General features: G+C 56.9%; 8 protein-coding genes across 8 annotated transcripts; 3 read left to right on the top strand and 5 right to left on the bottom strand.

The window, feature by feature from the left end:
• Positions 1–1493: 1493 nt before the first annotated feature.
• On the top strand, positions 1494–3740 carry LTHEOB_6953 (uncharacterized protein; the record flags this gene model as incomplete). The annotated part of the gene is made up of 3 exons (XM_035516265.1): positions 1494–2206; positions 2293–3058; positions 3291–3740. The coding sequence occupies 3 exons, from the start codon at positions 1494–1496 to the stop codon at positions 3738–3740; spliced, it is 1929 nt and encodes a 642-aa protein (XP_035371920.1).
• Positions 3741–5378: 1638 nt separating this feature from the next.
• On the bottom strand, positions 5379–7129 carry LTHEOB_6952 (General amidase; the record flags this gene model as incomplete). Its single annotated transcript, XM_035516264.1, has 2 exons — positions 5379–6770; positions 6857–7129. 2 exons carry the CDS (start codon positions 7127–7129, stop codon positions 5379–5381), a joined length of 1665 nt encoding a protein of 554 aa, XP_035371919.1.
• Positions 7130–7770: 641 nt separating this feature from the next.
• LTHEOB_6951 (Glucooligosaccharide protein) lies at positions 7771–9333 on the bottom strand (the record flags this gene model as incomplete). The annotated part of the gene is made up of 2 exons (XM_035516263.1): positions 7771–8981; positions 9030–9333. The coding sequence occupies 2 exons, from the start codon at positions 9331–9333 to the stop codon at positions 7771–7773; spliced, it is 1515 nt and encodes a 504-aa protein (XP_035371918.1).
• A 1336-nt stretch (positions 9334–10669) lies between these two features.
• On the top strand, positions 10670–11860 carry LTHEOB_6950 (Alpha beta hydrolase fold-3 domain containing protein; the record flags this gene model as incomplete). The annotated part of the gene is made up of 1 exon (XM_035516262.1): positions 10670–11860. The coding sequence occupies one exon, from the start codon at positions 10670–10672 to the stop codon at positions 11858–11860; it is 1191 nt and encodes a 396-aa protein (XP_035371917.1).
• A 362-nt stretch (positions 11861–12222) lies between these two features.
• On the bottom strand, positions 12223–15844 carry LTHEOB_6949 (Calpain-like protein; the record flags this gene model as incomplete). Its single annotated transcript, XM_035516260.1, has 5 exons — positions 12223–14563; positions 14613–15108; positions 15161–15347; positions 15400–15524; positions 15586–15844. The coding sequence occupies 5 exons, from the start codon at positions 15842–15844 to the stop codon at positions 12223–12225; spliced, it is 3408 nt and encodes a 1135-aa protein (XP_035371916.1).
• Positions 15845–18211: 2367 nt separating this feature from the next.
• LTHEOB_6948 (uncharacterized protein) lies at positions 18212–19080 on the bottom strand (the record flags this gene model as incomplete). Its single annotated transcript, XM_035516259.1, has 3 exons — positions 18212–18537; positions 18627–18971; positions 19068–19080. 3 exons carry the CDS (start codon positions 19078–19080, stop codon positions 18212–18214), a joined length of 684 nt encoding a protein of 227 aa, XP_035371915.1.
• Positions 19081–19623: 543 nt separating this feature from the next.
• LTHEOB_6947 (Phosphotyrosyl phosphatase activator PTPA) lies at positions 19624–21116 on the bottom strand (the record flags this gene model as incomplete). Its single annotated transcript, XM_035516258.1, has 3 exons — positions 19624–20049; positions 20099–20450; positions 20500–21116. 3 exons carry the CDS (start codon positions 21114–21116, stop codon positions 19624–19626), a joined length of 1395 nt encoding a protein of 464 aa, XP_035371914.1.
• Positions 21117–22697: 1581 nt separating this feature from the next.
• On the top strand, positions 22698–24092 carry LTHEOB_6946 (Guanine nucleotide-binding protein; the record flags this gene model as incomplete). The annotated part of the gene is made up of 3 exons (XM_035516257.1): positions 22698–23358; positions 23686–23883; positions 23932–24092. The coding sequence occupies 3 exons, from the start codon at positions 22698–22700 to the stop codon at positions 24090–24092; spliced, it is 1020 nt and encodes a 339-aa protein (XP_035371913.1).
• Positions 24093–24411: the final 319 nt, after the last annotated feature.

Here is a 24411-nt window from a genome sequence, read left to right as displayed (position 1 = left end):
AGAGATCCAGATAACGGGATAGTTTCCACTAACAGTAAGATCTGCCTGAAGTTAATTCTCGTAAGGCTTTGGAAATCAATATCTATCCACTTCTCCAGAAAATAGTGTTGCTCCATGTGAAGCGGTCAGGCGGGACGTGGTGTCGTCTCGAGACCAATCGGTTCTGCTGGAGGCCTGGCTGGCCTGAGGGGGTTCGGCCTGCAGCGGCTAACAAGAAGGTTTCGTCTTGCATGACCACATATCAAAAGATAGTCCAAGCCGTTCTTATCGTTTTTGATGGATCGATGGGTGGATTTCACGCGTATTCCTGTTTACTGTTTGTTGCTCTGTTTGCTGGTCGAGTTAGCTACCTGGCACAGATATATTCTGCGTTTCCGGTGGGTGTTCTACGGATCGTCCTGGGCGCCGTCTTTATCATTCTTCAGTATCAAACCTTCGGGTGCAGACAGAGTGGATCGTTCTAGTGGAAAACGAGGGGAAAGTGCTTTGATTGGACATCTGCTGTCGAAAGTTATACGACGATCACTGGTAAGACTAGCAGCTGATCACGAGGAGAATTTAGCATTGTGAGCGGTCGTAATCCCTGACCAAAGCTCCCTTCACCCGTCGCAAGGTTGCAACGCGAAGCTAAGCAGACGACAAGGACAGGCAAGGTACGAGCAATGCGGCTTTCGCTCGGAGGCGCTCAAGTGGGAGGATCAGCGCGGTTTGAAAAATGATTGGGAGCGGTGGCCAAACCGCTTTGGGGCGGCGCTAGGGATGGCTGCGGGGACTAGGCCTCAGCATCAGCTCGGCTCGGGGCCAATGGCTTGGGTAAAAGACGCATGGGCGGTCAGGTCGCTATACAAGCAAAAGAACAAGAGCAACACGGACGGGGTTCAGTGATCTTTGCACGATTGAGTTATGGCGCGGGCGCGGCACAGTCAGGGGCGGGCCGGAGCGGGAAGCAGCTGGTGACCAACAGGTGGCTCCGACTTGCCGCACGCGGAGGCAAGGAGGCTGTCGGGGAAGGCGGGTGGGCGTGGAGGGAGTGGATAGGGGCGTGGAGAGCGCTTTGGGCTTGCTGACGTGGTCGGCGAGGGTCTGTCGTGCCTGTACAACAGAGTGCCAGGACCGGCAAAACGTAAACAAGCGCGATTGGTTGCAGAGGTGCGCGCGCTCGTCTGGTCTGCAGCGTCGTGGATTGGCACTCGGGCACTGAGGGTGATCATGTTGTCGGGGACGGCGCGCTGAGCTGCGCGTGGACATGGCGGGCAGATCCCTGCGCCGAATGCGAACTGACGGCCCAGCACAGACTTCCTTCAGGAGAGGGCCCCGAGATAAAATAATGCTCCAGACCACAAGATGCTTTAGCCCACACTGCACCGCCATGACGGGCCACTGACCCAGGCTCTCGCACACCGCACCCAGCCTCGAGCGCCCCGCCAGTTGCGGCCTGTCCGAGGCAAGACCCGCGACCACGCCTCTCCACCCCATCCTTGCACCCGACACCCATGGCCGACGACAACCAAGCTCGCTCGCAGGAGCAGCAGCTGCCGCCCGACCAGCAGGGCTCCGGGGCCAAGGTGCCTGCCCCCAAGGACAAGAACTGCCCCTTCTGCCACCAGGCCTTCACCTCGTCCTCGCTCGGCCGCCATCTCGACCTCTACATCAAGCCGAAGAACCCCAAAGCCCCCGACGGCATCCACAATGTCGACGAGATCCGCAGGATGCGCGGCGGCATCACTCGCCGCCAGGCTCGCAATTCGCTCGCCAAAAAGGGGGACTCGAGCGGCGGCTCGACGCCCGTCTCCTCGCAGCAGCAGCAGCCGCCTCCGCCACCGCCCACCGCCCCGCAGCAGGTACCCGTCGCGTCGCAGCAGCAGCAGCAGCAGCAAGCTCCCCAGCAGGGCCACCAGCACAATCCGTCTGTGAGTGCTGTGTCGGCCGACACGGCTTCTCCGGTTATCACGCAGAGCCCCACGCTGAACATGCCCGCGTCTGGCCAAAAGCTGCGCTTCCAGTTCAACCAGCCGTCGTGGACCTCGACCGGCGTCATTAACAACCTGCCCCCGCGCGCGAGCGTCAGCAGCGAGACGGGCAAGACGCGCCACGAATTGCAGAAGCGAGGGCTGGAAAACCGGCAGATAATTTCCGACGAGCTGGACCATGGAAAGGCCGCTGAGCTGGCATTGAAGGAGGTTCTGGCGAGCGTGAGGGATGCAAGGTGCGTGGCCCACTTTTACCCATTCTGGACTGCCTAATTGGGATCGTGTGCGCTACGTTGCCTCTGGCTGCTAACTTTTGCTCCAGCGCTCGCTCCGCAGGCGTCAACCTGTTCGACTTCGACCCTTATACCCTGAGCTTTCCCTCGTTATGTCTCCACATCCTTCCTGCTCCCGCAACCCTATTTTCGCCTTCGCCCTTCCCGAACAGCGAGTCGTGGTCCATAAGCCCGCCGGGGCAGAAGCAATTCGACGCTCTTAATAAAAACATTCGAGACCGACTGGTGCAGCGGCAAAGGCATTCGCAGCTTTTTGGCGCCACCAACCCCCTCGCTACCACTCCTTCGGCCAGTGCCGCATCTCCGCTCCCCACCCCTCCGCTCGGCGGCTTCGATCCCGACCCACAGCGCTTGTTCCAACACCTGCAAGAAGCATACAATCATTGGAAGTCATTGTCGGACAAGCAAAGGCAGGAGACATGGACATTGGAGATTCTGCGGAGCTACACCCGTGCGGATGAGTCGAGGAGGGAAGCTGAGAACAGCCTGGCCAGTGCAAGGAAGGAGATTGAGGCGCTAAAGAATAATCGGTGGATAAACATGGGCATGGCTTCCTCTACGACGTCGGCATACGGAGCGGGCGCAGCACAGAGTCCTGGAAGCTCTCTAGCGTTGTCTAGCGATACGTTCAAGGAATTGGCTGGAAAGCAGAGTCAAGGCCTGGACCCCCGGACATGGGATTACGAGAAATTGATGGAAAAATGGACGACTGTGGTCAAGGAGAATAAGAAGACTATGCTGGGTTTGGCCAACCAACGGAGTTTGAGCACGGGCTCTGTTCCGGCGTCGACACCAGTGAGCACCACCAGCATGAGCACAGCTACCGGCAACACTACGCCTATTAGCTGCGGGGGAAACATGATCAGCACATCGTTACACCACGTGGGAATCAATGGAACGAGCGCAGGAGCTATGGGCACACCAACAACTCTCGTAGCACCTCCCCTCGCAACCAACGGATTTCCTGCATCGCAGAACTCACGGGACGGGGTTGTGGATTCTGATGCAACGGACGTCATTGACCCAGATGGAGACGAGGACGACGCGGATGCCGATGCCGATGCGGAGACGGTCATTTCGCCGGAAAACGCTCCACAGCAACAGCAGCCGCCTAGCCTTCAGCAACAACAGCAGAGCCATGCCCAGCGCCAGCAACACGGACACCACCCGCAGCTCTCGCAACACCACCCGCCACAACACCCTCAGCAACACCCACCACATCCACAACATCCACAACACCCGCAGCATCCCTCGCCCCTTCACCAAACCCTTCCTCCGCAACAGCTCACTCAGCAACAATTATCGCAACAGCCGCTCGGAACGCCTTCCCTTCCTGGTCAACCACCGCAACACCAACACTCTCAACCGCCTACCCCGCATACTCAGCAACCTCCCCCACCACAGCATGCGCAGGCTTGGCCAGGCATGGGTGCTCCCACTCATCCATCCACGCATTTCCCTGGATTGCAGGGCATGACTGGACTGCCTCAAGCTGGTAAAGGCCCGCGAATTCTACCAGAGACGACAGGCTCGGTCGTTGGAACCGTGGGTCCTAACGGTGCTCTGATGGAAGGCATTGAGCTACAAGCACACCCGGGCAATGTCGGCGGGCCTGATGCATTCATGACGGGAGCACCGGGCTGGGGATGACTCTATGGCAACCCATTACAAGAGAACGAACGAATTGTGGAGTGAGATACCACAGTCATGGGACGACGCTGAAAGTTGACGCTTAGATACGATATCATTTCACTGTTCTTCTACGGCCGATTGGGAAGACGGGCTTGGGGTTGGGTTAAAAGTGTGCTGAAAGGTAGCGGGAAAAAAGCGGAAATAAGAGGCACCTCCCCTGAGGATGCCGACTTGCCCGCTTACCCCCCTTCTTTTGCTCTTGGATCGGAAAAAGCGGCAATAATCCCCACGGTCGCTTATTATTTTCTCACCAAGAGCAGGTCAGCACCCTTCCTTCCGCTTCAAACCCCACTTGTTCGCTTCGAGACATGAAAAGTTCTGCTCTTATTGGAACGAATTCTTCTTTTCTCCTCCATGCGCTTCTTGGCTCAAACCGGCTATCTAATTCTGCAAGGACGTTGGGTACAGGAAAAGGGGAAAAACAGATGACTGATCCATCCGGTGAAAGATGAAAAAGCGCTGCTACTACTTTGAAAGCTTTATTTTTCTCATGTATTATGACCACCCCCTGCAAAAGACCAAACCCCCCCCCCGACAACATTTGAACGCATTTACTTGCCAAATGTTGCTCGAAAATTCTTTTTTTTCCCCCTCATCCTGTAACGCATTTCCTCACCTGACTGTCGATATCACATACCCGGCTGATAGTGTTTACTTCTCTCAAAAGGGATGAGAGAAGAGGTAGCCGACATACTATGTTCTTGTTGATATATGCTATATACCACTGCCGCGCCTTTTCTTTATTGTCGTCTTTGGATCTGACTGCGTGCTTGACGTCTTTTCGATGATGTGATCTACTTACATTTGTCTTGAGCTTTAAAGGAAGTTGGAGATCTCTAGCGAAGGTAATAATGCGCTGGTAATGATTGAGATTGCAGAGGTAGCGGAAAGGCCCAGCCTGTTATAGCGACCTATTTCCACCAGCAAGTGTGGCTGTCCATCTCAAGTCAGCTTCACCTACCAACACCGACCTGTGCTAGCCATTGAACATGAATCCCAGAGTCGAACGCATTTTAGCTACGCGATCTGGAGTACGACTTGGCCCCTCGCTTATATTTATATCTCTTGTTGCTCTTTCTCTGCTGTACAGTGGACATCGCTAACTGTTCTAGGGGGTGAGGTACGACAACACATTACTGCACTTCGAGTGAACTTCACCACACGGCCATGCAAAATTCTACATTGAAGCACATCTTTTTACTCTGAGGCTCGGTGAAAGAGAAGTAACCAAGAAGAGAAGAGCAAGCGGGACAAAAATAAAGACTGACGTAGACACTCATTACACATTTCGGACATTAAAACATGGCTACTGCTAAACTTGCCACGGAAACCCTCCATCATCATCATCATCATCTCTAAAATCTTTCCAAGGCCACAGACCCCCTTGAATCCGCTTTCCTCTTCACATTCCACTCTCATTTCTTCACCCCTTCAACACCGCATCCACCACCTCGGCCACCTTCAGCATCTTCTCCTCCTCCAGCCTCCTGCCCACAAACTGCAACGCCACAGGCGCACCATCATAGATGTCCGGATCATACGACTCCTGCGTCTCCCTCTCCAACTCGCTCCTCGGCTCAAATTCCGCCATCCCCACCGGCCGATCGACCTCTTTACTCGCCCTCGTCACGGGCACGACGACGCTCGTATAGTCGAGCAAATTCACCCACATCGAATACCCGTAGTACTTGTACTGCTTCGGGCGCGCAGCCGGGAACGGCGCGACAGGACTGATAATAACATCGACATCAGTACCATTCCAGTAATCCAGATACGCCTTCTGCAGCCGGCGCTGCCGCACGTTGTTGGCCGCGATCTCGGTGGCGGTGGCTTCAGAAGCCAAAGGCGCCGGCCACGGCATCTGCACGTGCTCGGCCTGCGGCTCGCCGGAGAGGGCAAAGGCGCTGATGGTGTCGCGGCCGCCGTCGTACGTCCACGTGCGCGCGCAGCAGTCGACGATGGCGGCGTGTGAGGCTTCGGCTGGCGGCGTCCACTCGACGACGGTGTGGCCCGCCGCGCGCAGCTTGTCGGCGGCGAGAGACAGCGCGCGCGCGACGGGCGGCGTGACGCGGACGACGCCGTCGTCGCGGAGCAGGCCGAAGGTGAGTTTCTTGTTGGTGTTCTCCTCCTTCTCCGCCCGCCACGGCAGCTCGACGACGGCCGGGTCGACGCGCCACGGCTGCGCCGCGCTTAGGACGGCTTTTACGAGTAACTGTAGGGCGCCGACGCTGCCGGCCAGCGGCCCGACGACGCTGAGCACGCTGTTCTGGCCCGCCATGCTGTTCGCCATGCCTTCGTACGGCAGGCGGCCGGTGCTGGGGCGCAGGCCGTAGACGCCATTGAACGCCGCGGGGATGCGGATGGAGCCGCCGATGTCGGTGCCCAGGCCGAGGGGGGAGCCCTTGAGCGCGATCAGCGCGCCCTCGCCGCCGGAGGAGCCGCCCGAGGAGAGGAGGCGGTTGGTGGGCGACAGCGTGTAGCCGATGATGTTGTTGACCGTCTCGCCGCACATGAGGGTGTGCGGGACGGCGGTTTTGACGTAGATGACGGCGCCGAGGGAGCGGAGGATGGTGACGAGGGCGGATTCGGTGGCGATGGGGTAGTTGGGGTGCGGGGGGGCGTGGCCTTCGAAGGTGCCGAGCCACCCCACGTAGCCCATGGAGGTTTCGAGACCGCGGACGTGGAATTGGTCTTTTAGGGAGATGGGGAGGCCGTGGAGGGGACCGAGGGGGGTGCGGGTTTGCGAGAAGTGCGCGTCCAGCGCCGCGGCGGAGGCGAGGGCGGCGGGGAAGGCGGTTTCGTGGAGGCAGTTTGTCTGGGGGGTTTACTATCAGTCATGTTGTTGTTGTGGAGAATTGGTGGTTATCGGCAGAGGGAAAGGAAGGAGAAATGTTCACGAACCAATTGGTGTGCGATGCATGCGCGGTGGATGAAGGCTTTGGTGACTTCGACGGCGGTCCATTCTCCCGTCGTCGTCTTGGCGACGATGCCTGGGGCGTCTGTCTCCGTGATCTCGATTTCCTGCGGACTGAGGTACTTGTGCACGAAGGTGCCCGTCACGTCGCGCTGCTGCTCCGGAGTGGGCAGGTCGGGGATGATGTATTCCTTGGGGATGGAGGCCAGGATCGCCTCACGCTTCGCGGTTGCGATTTCTTGCCAGTTCTTGGAGCCCATTGTCGTCTAAAGCTGCGGAGATATTTGGTGGGAAGCAAGCTACCGGTAAAATAGACTGAGATGAAGTAGAGAAAGCTGAAGCTGAAGGAATGGCGGATGAGAAAAATGTGGGACGCTTCAAGAGAGGGGAATTTATTCAGAGGGTTTATCGCAGCTTTTTACTAATTGCTGGAGGGGTCGACGGCCCAACGGGAGCGCCCCGCCGCGCCGGGACCATTATCGTACAGGTCACGGAGGTGCTCAGCAGAAAGGTGGGGTGGGGAAAGTGGTGACGCTCGGCTCTGGAGGCAATGACATATCCGTTGCTCTTATCGATAAGCTGCTCCACGTCGCTCAATCAGGCAGTTGTTCGTTCATGGGACTCTGCGGGGCAATTCGTTTGTATCTCCGTGCCGGAGACATAGCAGATGCGTCCCGAGTCCCACAAGATATTAGCACTTCCACTGGTGACACAAGTGGGTATGCTATGGGAAGGCCCTCCCAAGATACGTCTTATCAGAGACGAAGTCTTCATACGAATGTATATTAGCGTAGAGATGATGAATATTTTAAGTTGGATAACTGCTAGGATACGCATGGTTACAGAGGATAGGGGGGACTAATTCCTTTTACGACCCACTCGACTGCATATACAGCCACGCTCACTCCTCAGCCGCAGGCCTCACCGACTGAGGATTGCTAAACACATCAGCCGGATCGACATCGGCCTTGATCGTCCTCAGCTTCGGCAGATTCGCGCCCCAGTACTGCTCCGCGCCCTCCTCATCTCCCAGTCCCGGATCGACGAAGCCAGGATACGCTCCACGCACACCTGGAACATTCGCCTTGATATTGTCAACCAGTCCGTTCAAGAAATTCCGCGTCGTCTCGTCGACACGGGGCTTGTCGACGACGTACGCCTGTAGGAAGTACAGCGTGTCGCGCAGGCTGTACGCCGCGTCGTCTGCCGGCACGGCGTTGACCTTACCACCAGCCAAATCAAAAATTACGAACCAGGTCAGCGTGTCCTTCTCGGCCGTATCGATGTAGTCCAGCAGCGCGTCGATGCTCTCGTTCGTCATCAGCGTGCCGCTATTGCTATCGCTGGCTTCGGAAAACGCCAGTGATTTGGCGTAGAAGCTGATGGGGTCGCCGCCCAGGATGCGGAAGCCGGAGGCCAAGTCTGCCTCGGTGCCGGAGAGGACGTCGGACGTCAGGATGTTGGGGATGCGGGTGGAGAGAGCGAGGGCGTCGAAGGCCGCGCGCTGGCCGTAGTAGCGGCCGTGGATGCGCAGGCCGCTTGCGTGCATCGTTGCGGTTGAGCTGAGGTTCCAAGATAGGTCCGGGTCGCTGATTATGGTGTTCCAGGTCTTGAGCGTCTCGGCGTAGAGCTCGCGGGAAGACGAGACGGTTGTGTTGGTCGAAGAAGAGGTGTTTCGGATGGTGAAGGTATAGTCGATCATCTCCTCAGCGCTCGGCTCCGGCGACGTCTGGAACAGGAACTCAGTCACGACGCCGAATCCGGCGCCGGCACCGCGGAGCGTGAAGAAGAGGTCCGCGTTCTCGGTGCGTGAGGCGCGGGCGACGGTGCCGTTGGCCAGGACGACCTGCACTTCGACGACTTGATCGGCTGCCGTGCCCAGCTGCCGCGACAAAGGGCCCAGTCCGCCGATGGTCGCGTGTCCGCCGATGCCGACGTAGGGCGCGACTCCTTGCGCGATAGCGCGGCCGCCTGCAGCGCTCATCTTGTCGGCAACTTCTTGGAGACGGTGCCCGGCGCCGACGGTGGCGATCCAGGTGCTTTCGTCCATGGAGAAGTGCTTGAGGTGCTGCGTGTCGACGACGACGGTCGTCAGATTGCTGCCGCCGAGGCCTGCATGGAATCAGCAGTTTGCTTTTCTGGGGTAATATAGAGCCGTACAGTAGTTTCCGAAGCTGTAGCCGCCGGTTCTTGCCTGGACTTTGTGTTCATGCTTAGCAGCGCACTTGACGATCTCCGAGATCATCTCGACGCTCTGTGGGTATGTGACGGCGGCCGGGATAATGGGAACATCTAGGTTGTACATGTGGACGTCGTTCTCTTGGTACTGGGCGTCGTCTGGGAACGCCACGAGAGTGTCGTTGGTGCCAACGGCCGTCAGCAAGCATGACTGCAGGCTTTCAGTGGGTACAGCTGCGGCCGAAACCACGGTCCCCAGAGTTAAAAATGATGTCAAGAAAAGCATGTTGAAGAATCGAATCAAACGAATGGAGTGTTGATCTGCAGCTGCGTAAACTTCTCTTTAAATACATCTTCCATCTCAACAGCTTGACGTCTCTTGCAAGCTCAGCCCCTTTACCAGTACGCGTGTTCAACAGTAAAAAAAATCTCAAAATACAACAAAAGTTCGCTTTCGGAGGGTCCTGAACCTGTGTCCGAATCTTTTGAGGTTTACTACCGCCATGTTGACGACAGTGCAGCTTCAAGGCCGCATTTCTTTTTGCGGTAAGACCACGTCTTGGCTGTGGCGTCTGGTGCAGTATATAGGGGATATTGTGGCGCCCAGTCGACTACCTGCTTGGCAGTCACTGCGTACCTGGCTTGGCTTCATTCTCACTCGTTGAAGTAATCCTCGGAGCCTCGGAGTGCGGGCGTTGAAACGCCCGATCCATGTTAATATCTGTGGCGGTGTATCTGGGACTAAGGGACAGAATAATGCTGCTTTGCTAAAAATAACAACTAAATGCTTTAAGTCTGGAGAATAATGCTGCAGGCTTACTTCTATATCGTGATAAGTAGCTAAAGCAGTGTCGTTGATCAAGAATAGTACTACGTTCTTAAGGGGAAAGAGGATGTCCCGGAAGAAGTCCCGTATTAAGCGAGCGCCCGGACCAGATTCATCTCGTGAGTATTACATACACGGACTTTTTAACTTATTCTATACGATACCCTACACCAGCCCGTTCTCGGACAGCTCTCATCGTCCGACTATATATTCTCCGCATACACTATTCTGACGCTGCTATTTTTTTGCGCCAGTCTCTGACTGCAAACCCTCCGCATATCCACATGCTTTTGTCCGGCCTCCAGCAGGTTGGCAGTCAACGCAATTTGGAGCTATGACCACTTCCTGTACAGTGCCCGAGACCCTTTGCCTCGGCAACCAAGCATCGGTCCAACTACACCCCGCCGGCCAAACTTCTTCCAATACAACTTTCAACAAAAGAGGAGAGGATAGCGCGAGAAACGAAGTGAAAGCTTAAATCCCAGCTTCAGATGATCGACATTCCCCCCGCATCCGAGCAATTAGACCAAATACCTAGGTAACTTGTGCCAGCTTGCTCGAACAACGCCAAGGTCCTTCTCCACTATTATAAAAAAACAAAACAACATCCGCCGCTCTCCGCATCAGAAACGACAAGAGAGACGCGAAGATACGTCACCATTCATCAATTACACCGCCTTTGTCAGCTTTAAGCATCCCACAGCCCTCATCACCACAACAGCTCAACTTCCAACACCAGCCCTCAGACCTCTCACCTCCCCGAACCCATCCCTCCCAATCCATCCCCACCACCACAATGGCATCCCCCACCCTCCTAACCCGCCAACCCTTCAAAACCCTCTACGCCCTCTGGGCCCTCTGGTTCGAAGCCACCATCCGCCTCCCGCTCAGCGCCCTGCTCTACCTGCTCTTCCCGTCCCTGACCCGGCCGGAGCCGCGCTGGACGTGGCGGCAGGCCATCGGCGTGCGGCTGCTGCGGGCCATCGTGCACCACAGCGCCGAGATCGAGGTGCACGTGCCGCTGTCGCTCGCGCCCGGCGCCGAGGGGAGCCGGTTCGTCGTCATGGAGCCGGCGGAGGACTCTATCTACCGGGGCCCGCTTGTGGACGACGACGGGATTACGAGGCCGGAGAAGATTGGGGGAACGTGGTATTCAGAGCCGTATACGAAGGGCAGCAGCAACAACGACGACGACGATGACGACAAGGCAATCGTCCTCCACTTCCACGGCGGCGCCTTCGTCCTGGGCGACGGCCGCGACAAGGACTGCGGCCACCTCGCCCGCACCATGCTGCAGACCTGCGGCGCCTCTTCCGTCTCGCACGTCTTCTGCCCGCAATACCGGCTCGCCGGCGCGCCGACCCACGCGCGGTACCCGGCGGCCCTACAAGACGCGCTGACGTCCTACCTCTACCTCCTCCGCTCCTGCCGCATCCCTGCATCACGCATCATCGTCTCGGGCGACAGCGCGGGCGGCAACATCGTCAACGGGCTGCTACGCTACCTGGCCACGTACGGCGCCGAAATCGGTGTGGAACCACCGGCCTGCGCCTGGCTCTGGTCCCCCTGGACGAACCCGAGCCTGGCCCTCGACGCCGCCTATATCGTGCGCTCGCCCAACTACCCGTCCGACTACATCTCGACGGGCTTCGGCGCCTGGGGCGCACGGGTCTACGCGGGCCACCGTGAAGGGCTGGTCAAGGACGTTTGGATATCGGCTGTGAATGCGGAACCGTACCATTCGCCCTCGCCCGTCTGGATGCAGACCGGTGGGCGGGAGCTGCTGTTCCACGACAACGTCGAGTTCTTCGAGGGGATGAAGAAGGTGAATGAGAAGAGGGGAGGAGGAGGTCAGCCGTGTGAGCTTGAGATCGTGCCGTATGCTCCGCATGACATTGCGTTGACAGGCCACGTCGTCGGGTTTACCAAGGAATATGCGGAGGCGTTGAAGAAGGCCGAGGCGTTTTTCCAGAGGGTCAGGAAGTGAGAGAGACTTTGGAAAGTAGGAGAAGAGAATGCGTTGTGGAGTGTGTACGTCGCGCAATCTAAGCGACGTGTGAAATAATATCATATCGATGTTGTAGACAATACATATTAGCCTTTGAACTGTATAGATATCTTGCGACGCTGTATGAACGATGAATTGAATGACTTTAAAAACAGAGCGTAAAACCATGGCTATGCGTAAACGACCGAGACGTGTGTGTAACAGACAACCAACTCCAAAAGACAGCCGCATCAACGATCGTCCAAAGAAAAAACTCAACGCTAACAAACAAAAGCCGTCCAACTCATGTCCAAGAAGTGTACCATCTACAATCATCAACATTACCTCATGTGTGAGAACCTTCATCCCTGCTTCGACAGTTCGATATTTGCAGGCGCACTACCGACTCTGCGGGCATAGGCACCAAACCTTCCGTAACTAGGATCGGGCGTCATGATGCCCAGCCCCCTGGTCGCATCCTTGGCGGAATCGTCGATGTCAAGGGTCCTGTCGAGACCCTTACCCTTCTTGGTCTCCTCGCGCTTCGGCCTGACGACATCAATCGTCACGTCGCCGTCCTTGCTGTAGACGCGGAGACCGACAACGCAAACTGCATTCCAGGGATCACGCTCGAATCTGTCATCGGGGTCCTCCTCCTCAGGTTGGTCCTCACGGCGCTCCGCGTCATGGTCGCCTTGGAGCATGTGCATCTTCTCAATGAGGCTAACATGGTGGTGAGCTCCGTAGAACTCATCCTCAGAGTCGGAGTCGCTGGTGGGATCATCCAATTCGGAGTCCCAAGAAAGATCGCTGTCGCTGATGCCCGAAGCATCAACAATAGAGCCAGCAATAGAAGAGCCACGCGAACGGTTGATGTGAATCGGGGGGACACCAGGGTGTGGCGACAATGTATCACGGCGGCGCGGGCGTGGGGGCTGAGGAGATGTCGCACGACGGCCGCTAGGCGAAGGGGCTGGGGAGGCGTTCCGAGCCTCCTTCTTACCATCCTCATTGTAGCCACCACGGCCATTGTAGCCGCCGCGACCGTTGTAGCCACCCCGACCCGTGTAGCCTTGCTCGGGGGCGGGCGAGGCAGAAGGAGACCTGGCACGAGAACCCGGAGGTGGTGTATCAGGACGAGCGGCATCAACTGCGTCGTTGTAGCCCCCTCTACCATTGTATCCACCACGGCCAGTGTAGCCCCGGGAGGGCGATGAAGTCCTGTGCGGAAGCTGAGGAGTGCCAGAACGAGAGTCAGACTCAGGGGCATCGTTGTAACCACCACGGCCGTTATAACCGCCACGACCGTTGTAGCCACCACGACCAGTGAATTCTCCAGCAGGGGACTCGCGGCCCTCAATGGGCAAGGTCTCGGCAGGAGGGCGGCGGTCGTATGCGTTGGGCGGCGCACCAATCTCGGGAGTACCCAACGAGCGAGGGGTGTGGGGGTGTGAATCATTTTCACCATCATTGTAACCGCCGCGGCCCTCATTGTAGCCGCCACGTCCCTCGTTATAGCCACCACGGCCATTGTAACCACCGCGGCCTCCGAACCCAGGCTCGCCGTCGATCGGAGTAGGAGCTTGGAAGGTCAGGGAGGGTGAGTTGTGGTGGGAAGGAACCTTGTCCTCGGCGGGTTCGGTGACGATCTCGGGGAAGGACTCGGTGGATTCGTTGTATCCGCCACGGCCGTTGTAGCCGCCACGACCATTGTAACCTCCACGACCCTGGAATGCACCAGAGTTTTCCATGGCGTTGTGCGCTGCCTCAACTCGCATAGGGACCTGAGCGCCAGAAGTCGAAGACCTACCGCGGTGGTGGGAGCGGCCAGATTGCTTGGTCTCTTCCGCGTCGTCGCTCATACAGATGCCAAGCGGGTCGGCAGCGTCGACCTTGTCGTCCAATGACAGAGGGGTCGGAACACCGTTTGGTGCTGCTCCTTCGGCCTGCTTCTGGGCACGCCTGATTTGCTTCTTCTGCTCCCGAAGCTTTGCCTTCTGGCGCTGCTTGCGCATCTTCTCGTGATGCTTCTTCCTCTTCGCCTTCTCCAGGGCCTTGCGCTCCCTCTTCTGTCGTTGTTTTTCATCCCTGGCCAGCTGCTTGAATTGGCCCTTGGCGTGAGCAAGATCATAGCTGAGGCCGGTCGAAAGCAACTTCTCCCTGCGGTTGAAGCAATTGTCCCGCACGACCTCAATAGGAGTGGGCCTTGCATAGCGCTTAGCCGTGATCTTGAGAAGGACCGTGTATGTGCCGGGCTCAAGATCAATCTCTGTGCTGACAGAGCGCTTCATGTAGTAGGGGCCATTGCTGCGAACAATGTAGTCGGGCTCATCTCCCCTGTGGACGCGGAACTGGAGGTGGAAGTCATAGGGACCCTCGAGACCGGCAAAGTAACGGTCATCAAGCTGCTGGAGGACGATGACGACTGGGCTCGCCTTGTTGAGGGTGATGGTAAACTTGGTGTCGAGGTAGTCGACGGACCACGGAACGTTGAGGCTGGTCCACTGCTGGGTGATGGTCCACTCAGGGCCGAAAAGGCGGGTGCGATCGAAGTGCTGGTAGTGGCGCAGGAGATCCTTGTAGCTGATCCAGAAGACACCATCATCTCCGAAACGGTGGTTGAGTGCGTGCATCCGCTCAGGAGTCCACTCCTCAGACCCATCAGACCAGGCTCCACGCCACTCTGTCTTACCCCATGGATTCCTTATACATATTAGTCAAGCCCTATGTGTTACGGTCTCATTCGACTCACCTCAGCTTGAGTAATCTGTGCTCTCCTATCTCTCTGGCCTCCATAATTGAGTAGGCATGTTTCTCCTGGATGCCTTTCCTCTCACCGTAGCTGCCACCCATCTGACCGCAGCCGAAGAGGAATTCTTTGTTCACCTGCATGAGCTCCTGCCAGAACTTATTCTTGTCGAGAATGTCTGTGGAGAACAGCTCGGAGGTGACACCGCCGGTGAGATCCTCGATGCCCTCCCCCACAAAGCCGCCATCGATGGCTGAGTAGTCACCGTGAGCTTTGGCGTACGCCTTTTCCAATAGCGGCAGCCATGTCTCATTGGGGTCGCTGCATTGCGCAAAGTACAACGCTCTGGAGCCGGTCTGCATCACAGTCCGGTACTCCTCCTCGGGGCTTTTTCTGTTCTGCAGCTCGAGCCATTGGTGGCGGTCGCGGATCGAGTCATCGAAATCCTCCTTGATAAGGTAGAGCTTGTCGTCAATAACTTCGGAGATCCACTCTCCATCTGGGCATCGTCAGCGCCTTGGCGTTGATAACACGCGCATCTTAACACTGACCTCTGTGGAAGACGAAACCGTAAACACCGACGTCTTCGTCGCGCGCAACGCAGACGCGGTCAATCAGATCCTTCTTGTTGCTCAGCGTGCATAGGGCGGACATCAGCCAGCAGTCGCCGTCATTGCCCTGCCGAATATCATTTGCCGAGGCGCCGTCGACGAAGAAGCGCGGGTTATCGAAGATGTCCTGGACCCTTGTCAGCCACAACATGCGTAAGCGCTAAGCAATAATGTCTTACCTCTATTCTTTTCACGGACATGGGCTTGAGCTCAGACGTGGTCTCGCCTAATGTAGTCAGACAGTCCGGAGGGACGCCCATCTGCTTGCTTCGCCGGAAATCCGTCTCAAGATCAAAGTGGGGATCTGAGTGGCGAAGCCGTCAGCAGCCGGTCCTGGGAATTGGCTTGCGTAACGGGGCCCTTACCTCTGTACTTCTGGTTGATGCGCCGGCAGTCGCGCACTATTTTCCGGACCTTCTCTTGACACGCGTCCACCGCCTCCTCGTAGGAGGCCATGGCATTTTGGGCCTGCGGGCTCCCGGCATCCCGCTCTTTCTTGTGGTGGGCGGCGGCGCGCTTCGCGTAGAGGTTGTCAGGCAGGATGGTAAAGATCTTGCCCGGGTGCTTGGTGGTGAATTTGTCCCAAAACTGCTCCACCTCCTTCTGAGGGTGTTGCTTCTTCATCTTGCGGCGGGGCGGCGCCGGGTCGGGCGGTGGCGGGGAAGGGTCTCGTCGCTCTGGCGAGGGTGCTCGTGAGGGAGTTCGAGAAGGGGGGCGCGACTCGAGAATTTCAAAGTTGGATCTGGAGCTCGACATAAGGTAGGCGGAAGCTAGCGGAGAGGCGGGCGGCTACTGGTGGTTCAATGACCGGGGTATAAACTGCAGCGAAACGAGGAGCGGTGGGCTTGTTGATTCATGGCGACATTCTGGAGAATCCGGAGGCTGTTATATAGCAGGGTGACGGCAAGGTCACCCAAGAGGGTGGAGGAGAATGGAGAGAAGGTGCGGCTGAGCGGTGCTCGCATGCGGCAGCTCCATGGTGCGAGGATGGCGCGGGCTTGGAGGCGTGTATTTTCAGAGCGTGCAGGGTGGGGGCGGTAACGCGCGCCCATGTCGCAGCTGGCCGGCCAGTCACAGCGCGCGCGCCCAGCCCTGAGAACCACAGCAGAGCGGACGTGTGGCTACCGCTCAGCTGCAGCCCTGGCTCGTTCCAGCACCAGCCAGAGCCTGTTACGGCCTAGGCGGGCTGTGTGAGCGGCCTTGTGGAAACGGCCTCTAGCAGAGAGAAGGCAGAGGTGTGATGCCTGTCAGGCAAACAAGGGTGCCCTGCTCGATGACGGACATGATAGACCAAACACCTCACCACAGCACCGCGACTCTCCACCGACTCCCTGACCGTGCTGTGTTTCACGGTCACACCGAGGCGCCGCACAGAGCTCTCCCTTGCCAGGCAGGCCGGTCCGCAGCACTGCGATGCGACGTACCTCGCGGGCCTGAGTTCGCCGCCGCCCGGAACCCCGCTAGGACGGGTACTATTTCTGTTGTCTGGCTTCTGCCTGCTGCCATTGGCTACGTGTCCTGGGGTAATTTATCCACAGAATGCGCGTGCCCTCGTAGGGCTGTTCCTTCTCACCGAGGCCGCACATTCTAGGGTTCCGCCATTAGCGATGGTACTGTCTCTGCTCGTCTACGCTCCCGCCATGCATGAGACCGTCGAGCCGCGCCGGAAGCTGACCGGGAGAGACGCACGCGGTGGCACATCGCGCCCCAGGCACGCTGCGTCTGCATGTCAGCACACCACCGATGCGCTAGTCGTTCCGCTTCATCGTCACCAAAAGCCCTCGAGGTCCTGGCGTGTTACTCTGCACTGCGCCCCTGCGGTGCGGTACCTCTCGCACTCGTTCTCCTCACCCTCGAATGTCATGATCTGACGCATCGAGGCGGTCTGCTTTCGGCGCCGTCTCGCGATTCATCCGTGAGTGGTTCATCAGGCAAGAGTACCCAGAGTGGCGGGACGGTTACAGGGCTGCATGTGAAAAGTCGCATCTCGGTTCCCATGCGGTTGACAACTCAGCCATTGCTGACCAGAGGCCCTTTCCGCCGGAGCCACCCGTTACCACAATCGGGTTGCTGTCATCATGAATAAAACCCAAGCGTTCAAACGTCATTGGTCGATCATGGACATGCGGTGCCCCAAAACTTTTTTTTTCTTGCCACTCAGACTTGCTGCGCCATCGAATATCTTTGTCTGGCGACCTTTCTTCTAAAAGAGGAGTGCGAATGGTGATCTGGCACTGGAACAGAGGATCTGAGTTTGGTAGGCTGAGTCCGTTTGCCTTCTTGACCAAATTATGCAACTCAATCTGCTAGGTAAATGCTGGAAGCGGGGCAGCCTGCCGGCGCCCCTGTGGAGGCTCAACACGTCCTCCAGCATGGCCTATTATGGCACGCCAGCTTATCATTTCCTTGCGGGGTATGTCCTACGGGGCGCATGGAGGGGTACGCGTATCGAAATAGAAATGCGTGGCTCGGATAAGGAATGATGATCGGGGGTACAGGGCGCAGGAAGGCCATTCGGCAATTTTGCCCTCGCAGATAACGGATACAGGATCTAAGACATAAGGCACGTCGTACATGTTAGCTGAAAAGGCCGGGAGGCCGCACCTGCTCAGCCTACTTTGCCTATGCCGTAGGAGAGCGAGCTTCCGTTATTCATGGTGTATTGGTGACGATCCGGCGGTCTTGAATATCCATCTCGGTCAGCACATCGGCGAAATTGTCTGAAATAACTCAATTGCTGCTACCAGAAAAGACCGGGGTATAGTCGCTTCGGGTATAAGAAAATGCATTGCAGCCGATGAGGCCGTGCAAGCATTAGCGAATGTGGTAGCAGCATGCAGAGAAGTCTGTAACCCCCCTCGGACCATCGAACCTTAGTTCGATTTTTCCACGCCCTCAGTCCGCTTTTCCCTAACGCTCAAAACTCCCAAAATGTCTGACCCATTTACCCTCCCACATCAAAACTCATTGTTATCCTGAAAAGAAAGAGATCTACTTCGACTCGGTAGCCGCAGGAGCCGCGGCAGCAGCCTCGGGCTTGGCTTCCTCGGTCTTCGCAGGCTCCTCAGTCTTAGCCTCCTCAGTCTTAGTCTCTTCCTCCTTCTTCTCCTCAGCCTTCTCTTCAGTCTTCTCAGCAGGCTTCTCCTCGGCAGGCGCGGCGTCAAGGTTCGGGTGATCGTCGAGAGGGCCGCTGGTAGCCGACATGCCCTCAGAGGCGGTAGCCGCGGGGGCTGCCGTAGAGTCTGCGGTGGCAGGGGCGGTTGTCGCGTCCGCGGGGGCCGGAGCAGCAGCAGGAGCAGCGGGAGCAGCGTCGGAAGCTGTTGTCGCCAAGGCGCACTTCATTAGCATCAAGAGCGGCTTGATAGACACGGGCTGCGAGCGGGGGCGGCGGCGGCGGGGAACTCACCGGTGGCTTCCGGAGCCTCCTCCTTCTTGGCGGTTTCGCCTTCAGCAGCAGCAGGCGCGTCGGCCGGCTTGGGCTCCTCCGGCTTCTTCGCGTCGGTCGTGTCTGCAGCGGCAGCAGGAGCGGCGGCGGCAGCACCAGCAGCAGCAGCAGCAGCGGCCGGGGCAGCGCCGGCAGCCGGAGCGGCGGGCGTTGTCTCGGTCGGCTTGCCGGCGGTGGTCTCGGTTGCAGCCTGGTCGGCAGGCTTTGCAGCGTCGGCGTTCGTCTTGTCGTCGGTCTTCTTTGCAGCCTTCTTCTTCTTGAACATGTTCTTGAAGGCCTTCTTCACCGTGGCCATCGCATCAGGGGCTGGTGAAGATGGGTTAGCACGAGTCGTGGCGTTGGCTGGCTCGGCGGGCGACAACGCTCGTCGGCCGGGCGTGCAAGGCGGCGAGGGCTACTCACGGACTCCAGGCATGGCGGCGGTAGTGGGCTGTCGAGCAGGCGCTCAACAGCAGCAGATGGGTGAGGGGGAAGAGTGTGGGGAGAGAATGCACTTGGAGGCTGTGGCGGGAGGCGTCCGGGTTTTGAAGGAGCGATGGCCCAAAGGAGCGAAGCGGTCGGCGGGCGGTCGTGGAGTGGAGGAGGTCGTGAGACTCTAGGAGCTCAAAGCGCTCGCGCAAGGATGCAGCTTGCTCAGCCCCAGATTCATAGACGCGCCAAGGCCGTTTCAGGGTTTCAAGCTATTTTTGGTCCAAGCGCCAATTGCACCGCTGATTGCTCGGCCGTGCACGAAATCAATAACTTTATCTGCCTTGCGCGCGCTCCCAGCAACGTGCTCTCCGTGCGCCGATGGCCGATAGGGGCATTGTCCGCTGCCGTTCAATCTCCGCCGCCGGCCCTCGCCAACAGCCGAGATTCGGGTAATAAATCTGCTACTCAACCATGGCGAGACGGCAATCCCGAGCCCGATTCATGTCATCCCCGAGGCCCCCGAGGCGCCATATAAGACAATTTCCCGTCATGATGGGTCTTTCCGCGCCCATGGTGCTTGCGTCTGCGGCATTTGTCCTCGATCGCCGGGTTGCGGTGGCGCGCTCTGCTTCCATGGCGCTGTCGTGACTCCCGGCATCGCCCCCATTTGCGTCATCCCCGGCCGGCCCGTTCCCCCTGACGGGCGTGCAGCCCACGGCGCAGCCGTCATGGGCAGCCCCGTCGCCGGGTTTGATGCCCACGGAGCAGCGGTGCCCGCCTGCGCGGGGAAGCGCTGGGGACCGTCGGATGCCTGGCCCGCAGGCGCCCTGGCAGGCTGGCTTGTGGTATGAATAGACTTTGGGGGCTCTGCCGCCGTTGGGTCTTTCTCCCAGCGAAACAGCGAGCCGAATGGGAAATGCTGTACCACGGGGAATTTGGAAAGCACTTCCGCGTTGTACATCTTGAGCATGCCCTGTGCAAGGTGTCAACGTAGGGGCCGAGAATGGAAATTAGAGTCATACCTTGTTGATCTTCGCCCAGCCCGCTCGTACTCCAGAAATGTCGAACAGAATGGGGCTGTGCTCCCAGAACGGCCCCTTCTTCACGTCATAGATGAAGCCGATCGCGCTGAAGTACATGTTGACGCTGCGCTCTCGTTCGACCACGTTCTTCTTTGCAACGTCTCCCGGCTCGGGGGCATCAGGCAACGAGCCCTCGCCGGGGATGTCGGCGGCGGATTGAATAGGAGGCGATAGTTGCGCGGAGCCAAAAATATACGGGATGAACGAATGATCGTCAAGGCCCCAGACTCCATGCGAGCCGGCTGGTTCGAGCGTGTAGGTCAAAATGAGTCGGCGAACAAGGTGCAGGTATCTGGGTGCAGTTAGCGCAAGGCGGTGCAGGCTCATTACGACGCACTCACGGCTCAATGACACCAATTACAATTCCTCGCTCCTCAACACCAGGGTCGCTCTTTGCGAAGCCTCCTAGCTTCCAAATACCACCGAGGAACGCAAGGAAGCTCAGTTCGTGGCCCGTGCCGTAGTCCAGTCTTTGAGCACTACCAAAGCTACCGACGAGGTAGGCCTGAAGCTCGTCCTTCGCAGACGTTGGTTTTCCGCTGCTCAGGATATCGGCGGAAAGGGCCTCGTCCAGCAATTTGGGTAAACGAGATTCAACAATCTCATACCACTTCCTGAAACTGATGTTGCCAAATCTCCGTGGACCGGGGTCCGGAGGCGCCTCATCGATGATGGCTTCCAGCTGTCCCATCAAAGCCTTCAATCTCGCCACGGGCTCTGACAACTGGACAGCCTCACTGTTCAGCTGCCACGCTTCATATGAGGACGGGGTCTTCTTGGGAAACATGGCGGCATTCAGCTGCAGCAGCCACGTCATGATGTCGGCATAGCCAGTAGAGGTCAGAAAGAAGCCGACATCTTCGCCATCGTTGATCTGCTTCTTCGGCAGCACAAATTCATGGGTCGCAGCCGAATCAAGCTGGTCCAGGGCCTTGATGGCTTGTTTACCGTCGGCCATGGTGCTGGTGGTGGTTGTTGCAGTGTCTGTGAAGCCTGAAACTGGTGATGAAATAGGTGGGTCTCGTCTCACGTGCGAGCGCGACGTGGCCCAAGCTCCACCTGCAGGGTCTCGCAAGGGTCTGCGAATCGCCGAGGCTAGAACCAGAGTGAGATAGAGAAAGAGAGTCGTAAGTTGATTGCGCGTCGCATACACATATCAACCTGATACCCGCTATGGCGGTGCACGCTTATGCAGTGCAAGAGCGACCGAGGCAATGTGCAGGTGTGTGACCAGCTTGTCTCCAGGTGCCACTGCCTCGGGCAGTGCTCTACCGCCTCTCTGAACTTCACCAACGATTGCTTCTTCTTGCTACTGTTTTCCCCGTCCATGGCCCATGGCTTTCAGCGGCGTTTCGTCCGCTATGGGCTCCGGGCAATCACCGGGACAGACTTGACATTATTTGGTTGGTCGCATGGCTGTCAAGACAGCTTCTCAGGCCCATTGCGGTTGCGCTCTTTGTTTGGACAGGTGACTACTGCGGAAGGGGTCAAGAAGCTTATTATTAGAAAAGAAAATGCGTCGAGATAAGACAGGGTTGCCGTTCCTGCCTTGCATGGTGACACGGGAATACGTCGCACCGGCATCCGCTGGCACCCAAGCTCCAGTCACTCCACAGCTGAGTTCCCCACCACAACAACTTCACACGACCATTCTGCTGGCCACAACCACCGAGCAGGTTAACAAGCAAGCGCAATGGCGCGCTTAAGGAGTGCCCCTTTGCGACGTGGGAGCACTACATCGTTGCCGGACAGCTCGGATGAGGAACCTGATCCGCACCCCCTCGATGACGAAGTCTTGAAGGACGATTTTCTTGAAGGACTATCCGATGAGGCTCAGGATTCCCCGTTCCATGGAGACAATGATGATGGACCCAATTCCAGGTCACTACAAGAAGAAAGTGAAGATGAGCCAAATTCGCAAATCCAACGCGAGGCTCAATCTGCGCGATCACCGGGGAACAACCGCAAACTTACAGACGAGGAGCAAGCCGCTTTCATGGATTCTGCTGCACTTTTATCACATGGTCGTGGTCCGGGCCCTCTTCCGAGCAAAGCCGAGAGACGAGCTGCGTCGCGGGACGGCCACAGTACAACGTCTACACCACGCAGTGCCAAAAGATCGGCTCATCCAGAGGTACATGTAGTACCGGTCAATTATAAGCCTAATCATGCGTCTGCTTCTGAATCAGCTCAGCCCGAGACGCAGGCCGAGGACGAGAAAGGATCTGAGGGGCGTCAGCTAAGACGGTCTACGAAAGCACAGAGATCACAGAAAGACAAGGAAGATGCAGCAGTGGCCGCTCCAGTGTCTCAAGTGCCCCAGAAAAGGAAGCCAGGCCGCCCAAAAAAGACCGCAACAAATGCTGAAATTATCAAACGCCAAAAGACCGATTCAGCCAAGACAGGAGAAGCCGTGCAGTCGGAGGAAGGCAATAAACGCATTGCAAGCAAAAACACTACGACTGCAACACCTTCAGGCTCCAAGAAGTCAAAATCGACACCCAAAAAAGCAACTACTTCATCCGAAAAGTTATCGCAGATGAAGTCCAAGAGAACCAATGTTCAAGAAGCCCCAGAATATGAACAAGAAGCCTTGGAGTATGAAGAAGAAGCCTCGGAGCATGAACAAGAGGTCTCAGAGCATGAACAAGCCAACGAAAGCCCTGAAGAGGAATCTGCGGAGGCGTTAACGATAGAGTCACATCCTAGTGTTCCCTCGTATCCTTTTCAGATCGATGGACCTAATGATCTGAAAGAGTTCTTGAGTGAAATTTGGAACAATAAGAAAGGGGTGAAAAAAGTTCGCCAGCAACGGGCCAGCAACAAGCTGAGCGAGCGCAATGATTCCACCAAAGGCGTGTTGAACGCCTGCTCTGATATTATGAGAGACATCAAAGACGCTACAGGGACATCGACGGAAATGACCGATGTCAAGTCTGCGCAAGTGAGGGATGCCGTAGCCATTCTTGCGAGCGAACTCGACAAGTTCGATTTGGCGAACAAAAGGGAGATCAAAAACTTCCTCTTCCAGGATGTCTATGCATACATCTTTCCAGGCCTTCTCAGAGCTCTCTGCAAAATCGTCGACTTTTACGCACAATCCTTCTGTGGAGATGACGGCTCGATTCCCACAGCCCAATTGGAAGAGATTGCTTTCTTCATGGCCGCAATCATTAATCTTAACGAGCGTGCCAAGTCAAGTATTAAGGCGAGCGGAGTCCAAGTGCCGAGTTATCTTTTGATTGTTAAACCAACCCGGCACCATATTATTGCTCCTCTCAAGAAATGCCACTATCTTCTTCTCCAGCTCATTAGAAAGCAAACTAATCGGGATGAACGGGAGCAAGCCTTGCAAAATGAGAAGAGAAGAATTGAGCAGGCTCGAATTAGACAACAGCGAGAGGCTGAAGAGGAGGCCCCCCGAAGAGCATTGTTGGACGACTGGAGACGACTCCATATTCTCCGCAAAGAGATCGAGCCAGATTGTAGCCGATGGCGTCATCTTGATGCCGTCCCTCCCCCTTCAGCTCGCGAACCGGAACTTATCCGGGACATTGACGTAAATGGCCAACCCTTTGACCGAGTTGTCATGTTTCATCATCCACGGACCAACCCGCGAAGGCACAGTCTGGAAATGACCCAGGAACTTGTGGGGGTTGACTGGACTGATCTGGAGTGTCTGACGCTCATGGAAGCCCTGGCAAAATACACAGCCATAGAATTTAGTGGGTAAACACTACGATACACGTGAGAGGGTACTAACGCATGCACAGGCAAGCCAAGACACATGGTGTACCGCAAGATCATCAAAAGTCACTGCCGCCCGGGCGGTGCTTTGCGTCGGTTTAATGTATTGGAGATTGTCCAAAAATCTCAGTACTTGAAGCGCATGTTGGGGGATCGGGAGTGGACAGAACGAATTCCCACGTTCTAAGAGATACCCTTGTTTCTTGTTCTTATTTCGGTTCACCTAGCATATATTCCTGATGGGCTTACGGGGCGTAATATCTCCTGCATGTTCTTTGAACTTAATTGTAGGGAATGATCCAATTCACGACCTGCCCTTATTCCAGTCTGTATGAATTCCTCCCCCGATGGACACGAACGCAAAGGCTCTCAGAGGACCAACGCAAAATCTCATTACAGGTACGCTTTGTGTAAATCAATTGAACTTCTTATCTAGATAGAATGCTAATGACTCTACGTTGCTGACAAAAGGAACGCCCAAGTGTACAAGGTGACTCATGCACACC

Source organism: Lasiodiplodia theobromae (genome assembly GCF_012971845.1).
Source record: "Lasiodiplodia theobromae strain AM2As chromosome Unknown scaffold_20, whole genome shotgun sequence".
NCBI lineage: Eukaryota > Fungi > Ascomycota > Dothideomycetes > Botryosphaeriales > Botryosphaeriaceae > Lasiodiplodia > Lasiodiplodia theobromae.
This window is presented reverse-complemented; position numbering and strand designations above follow the sequence as displayed.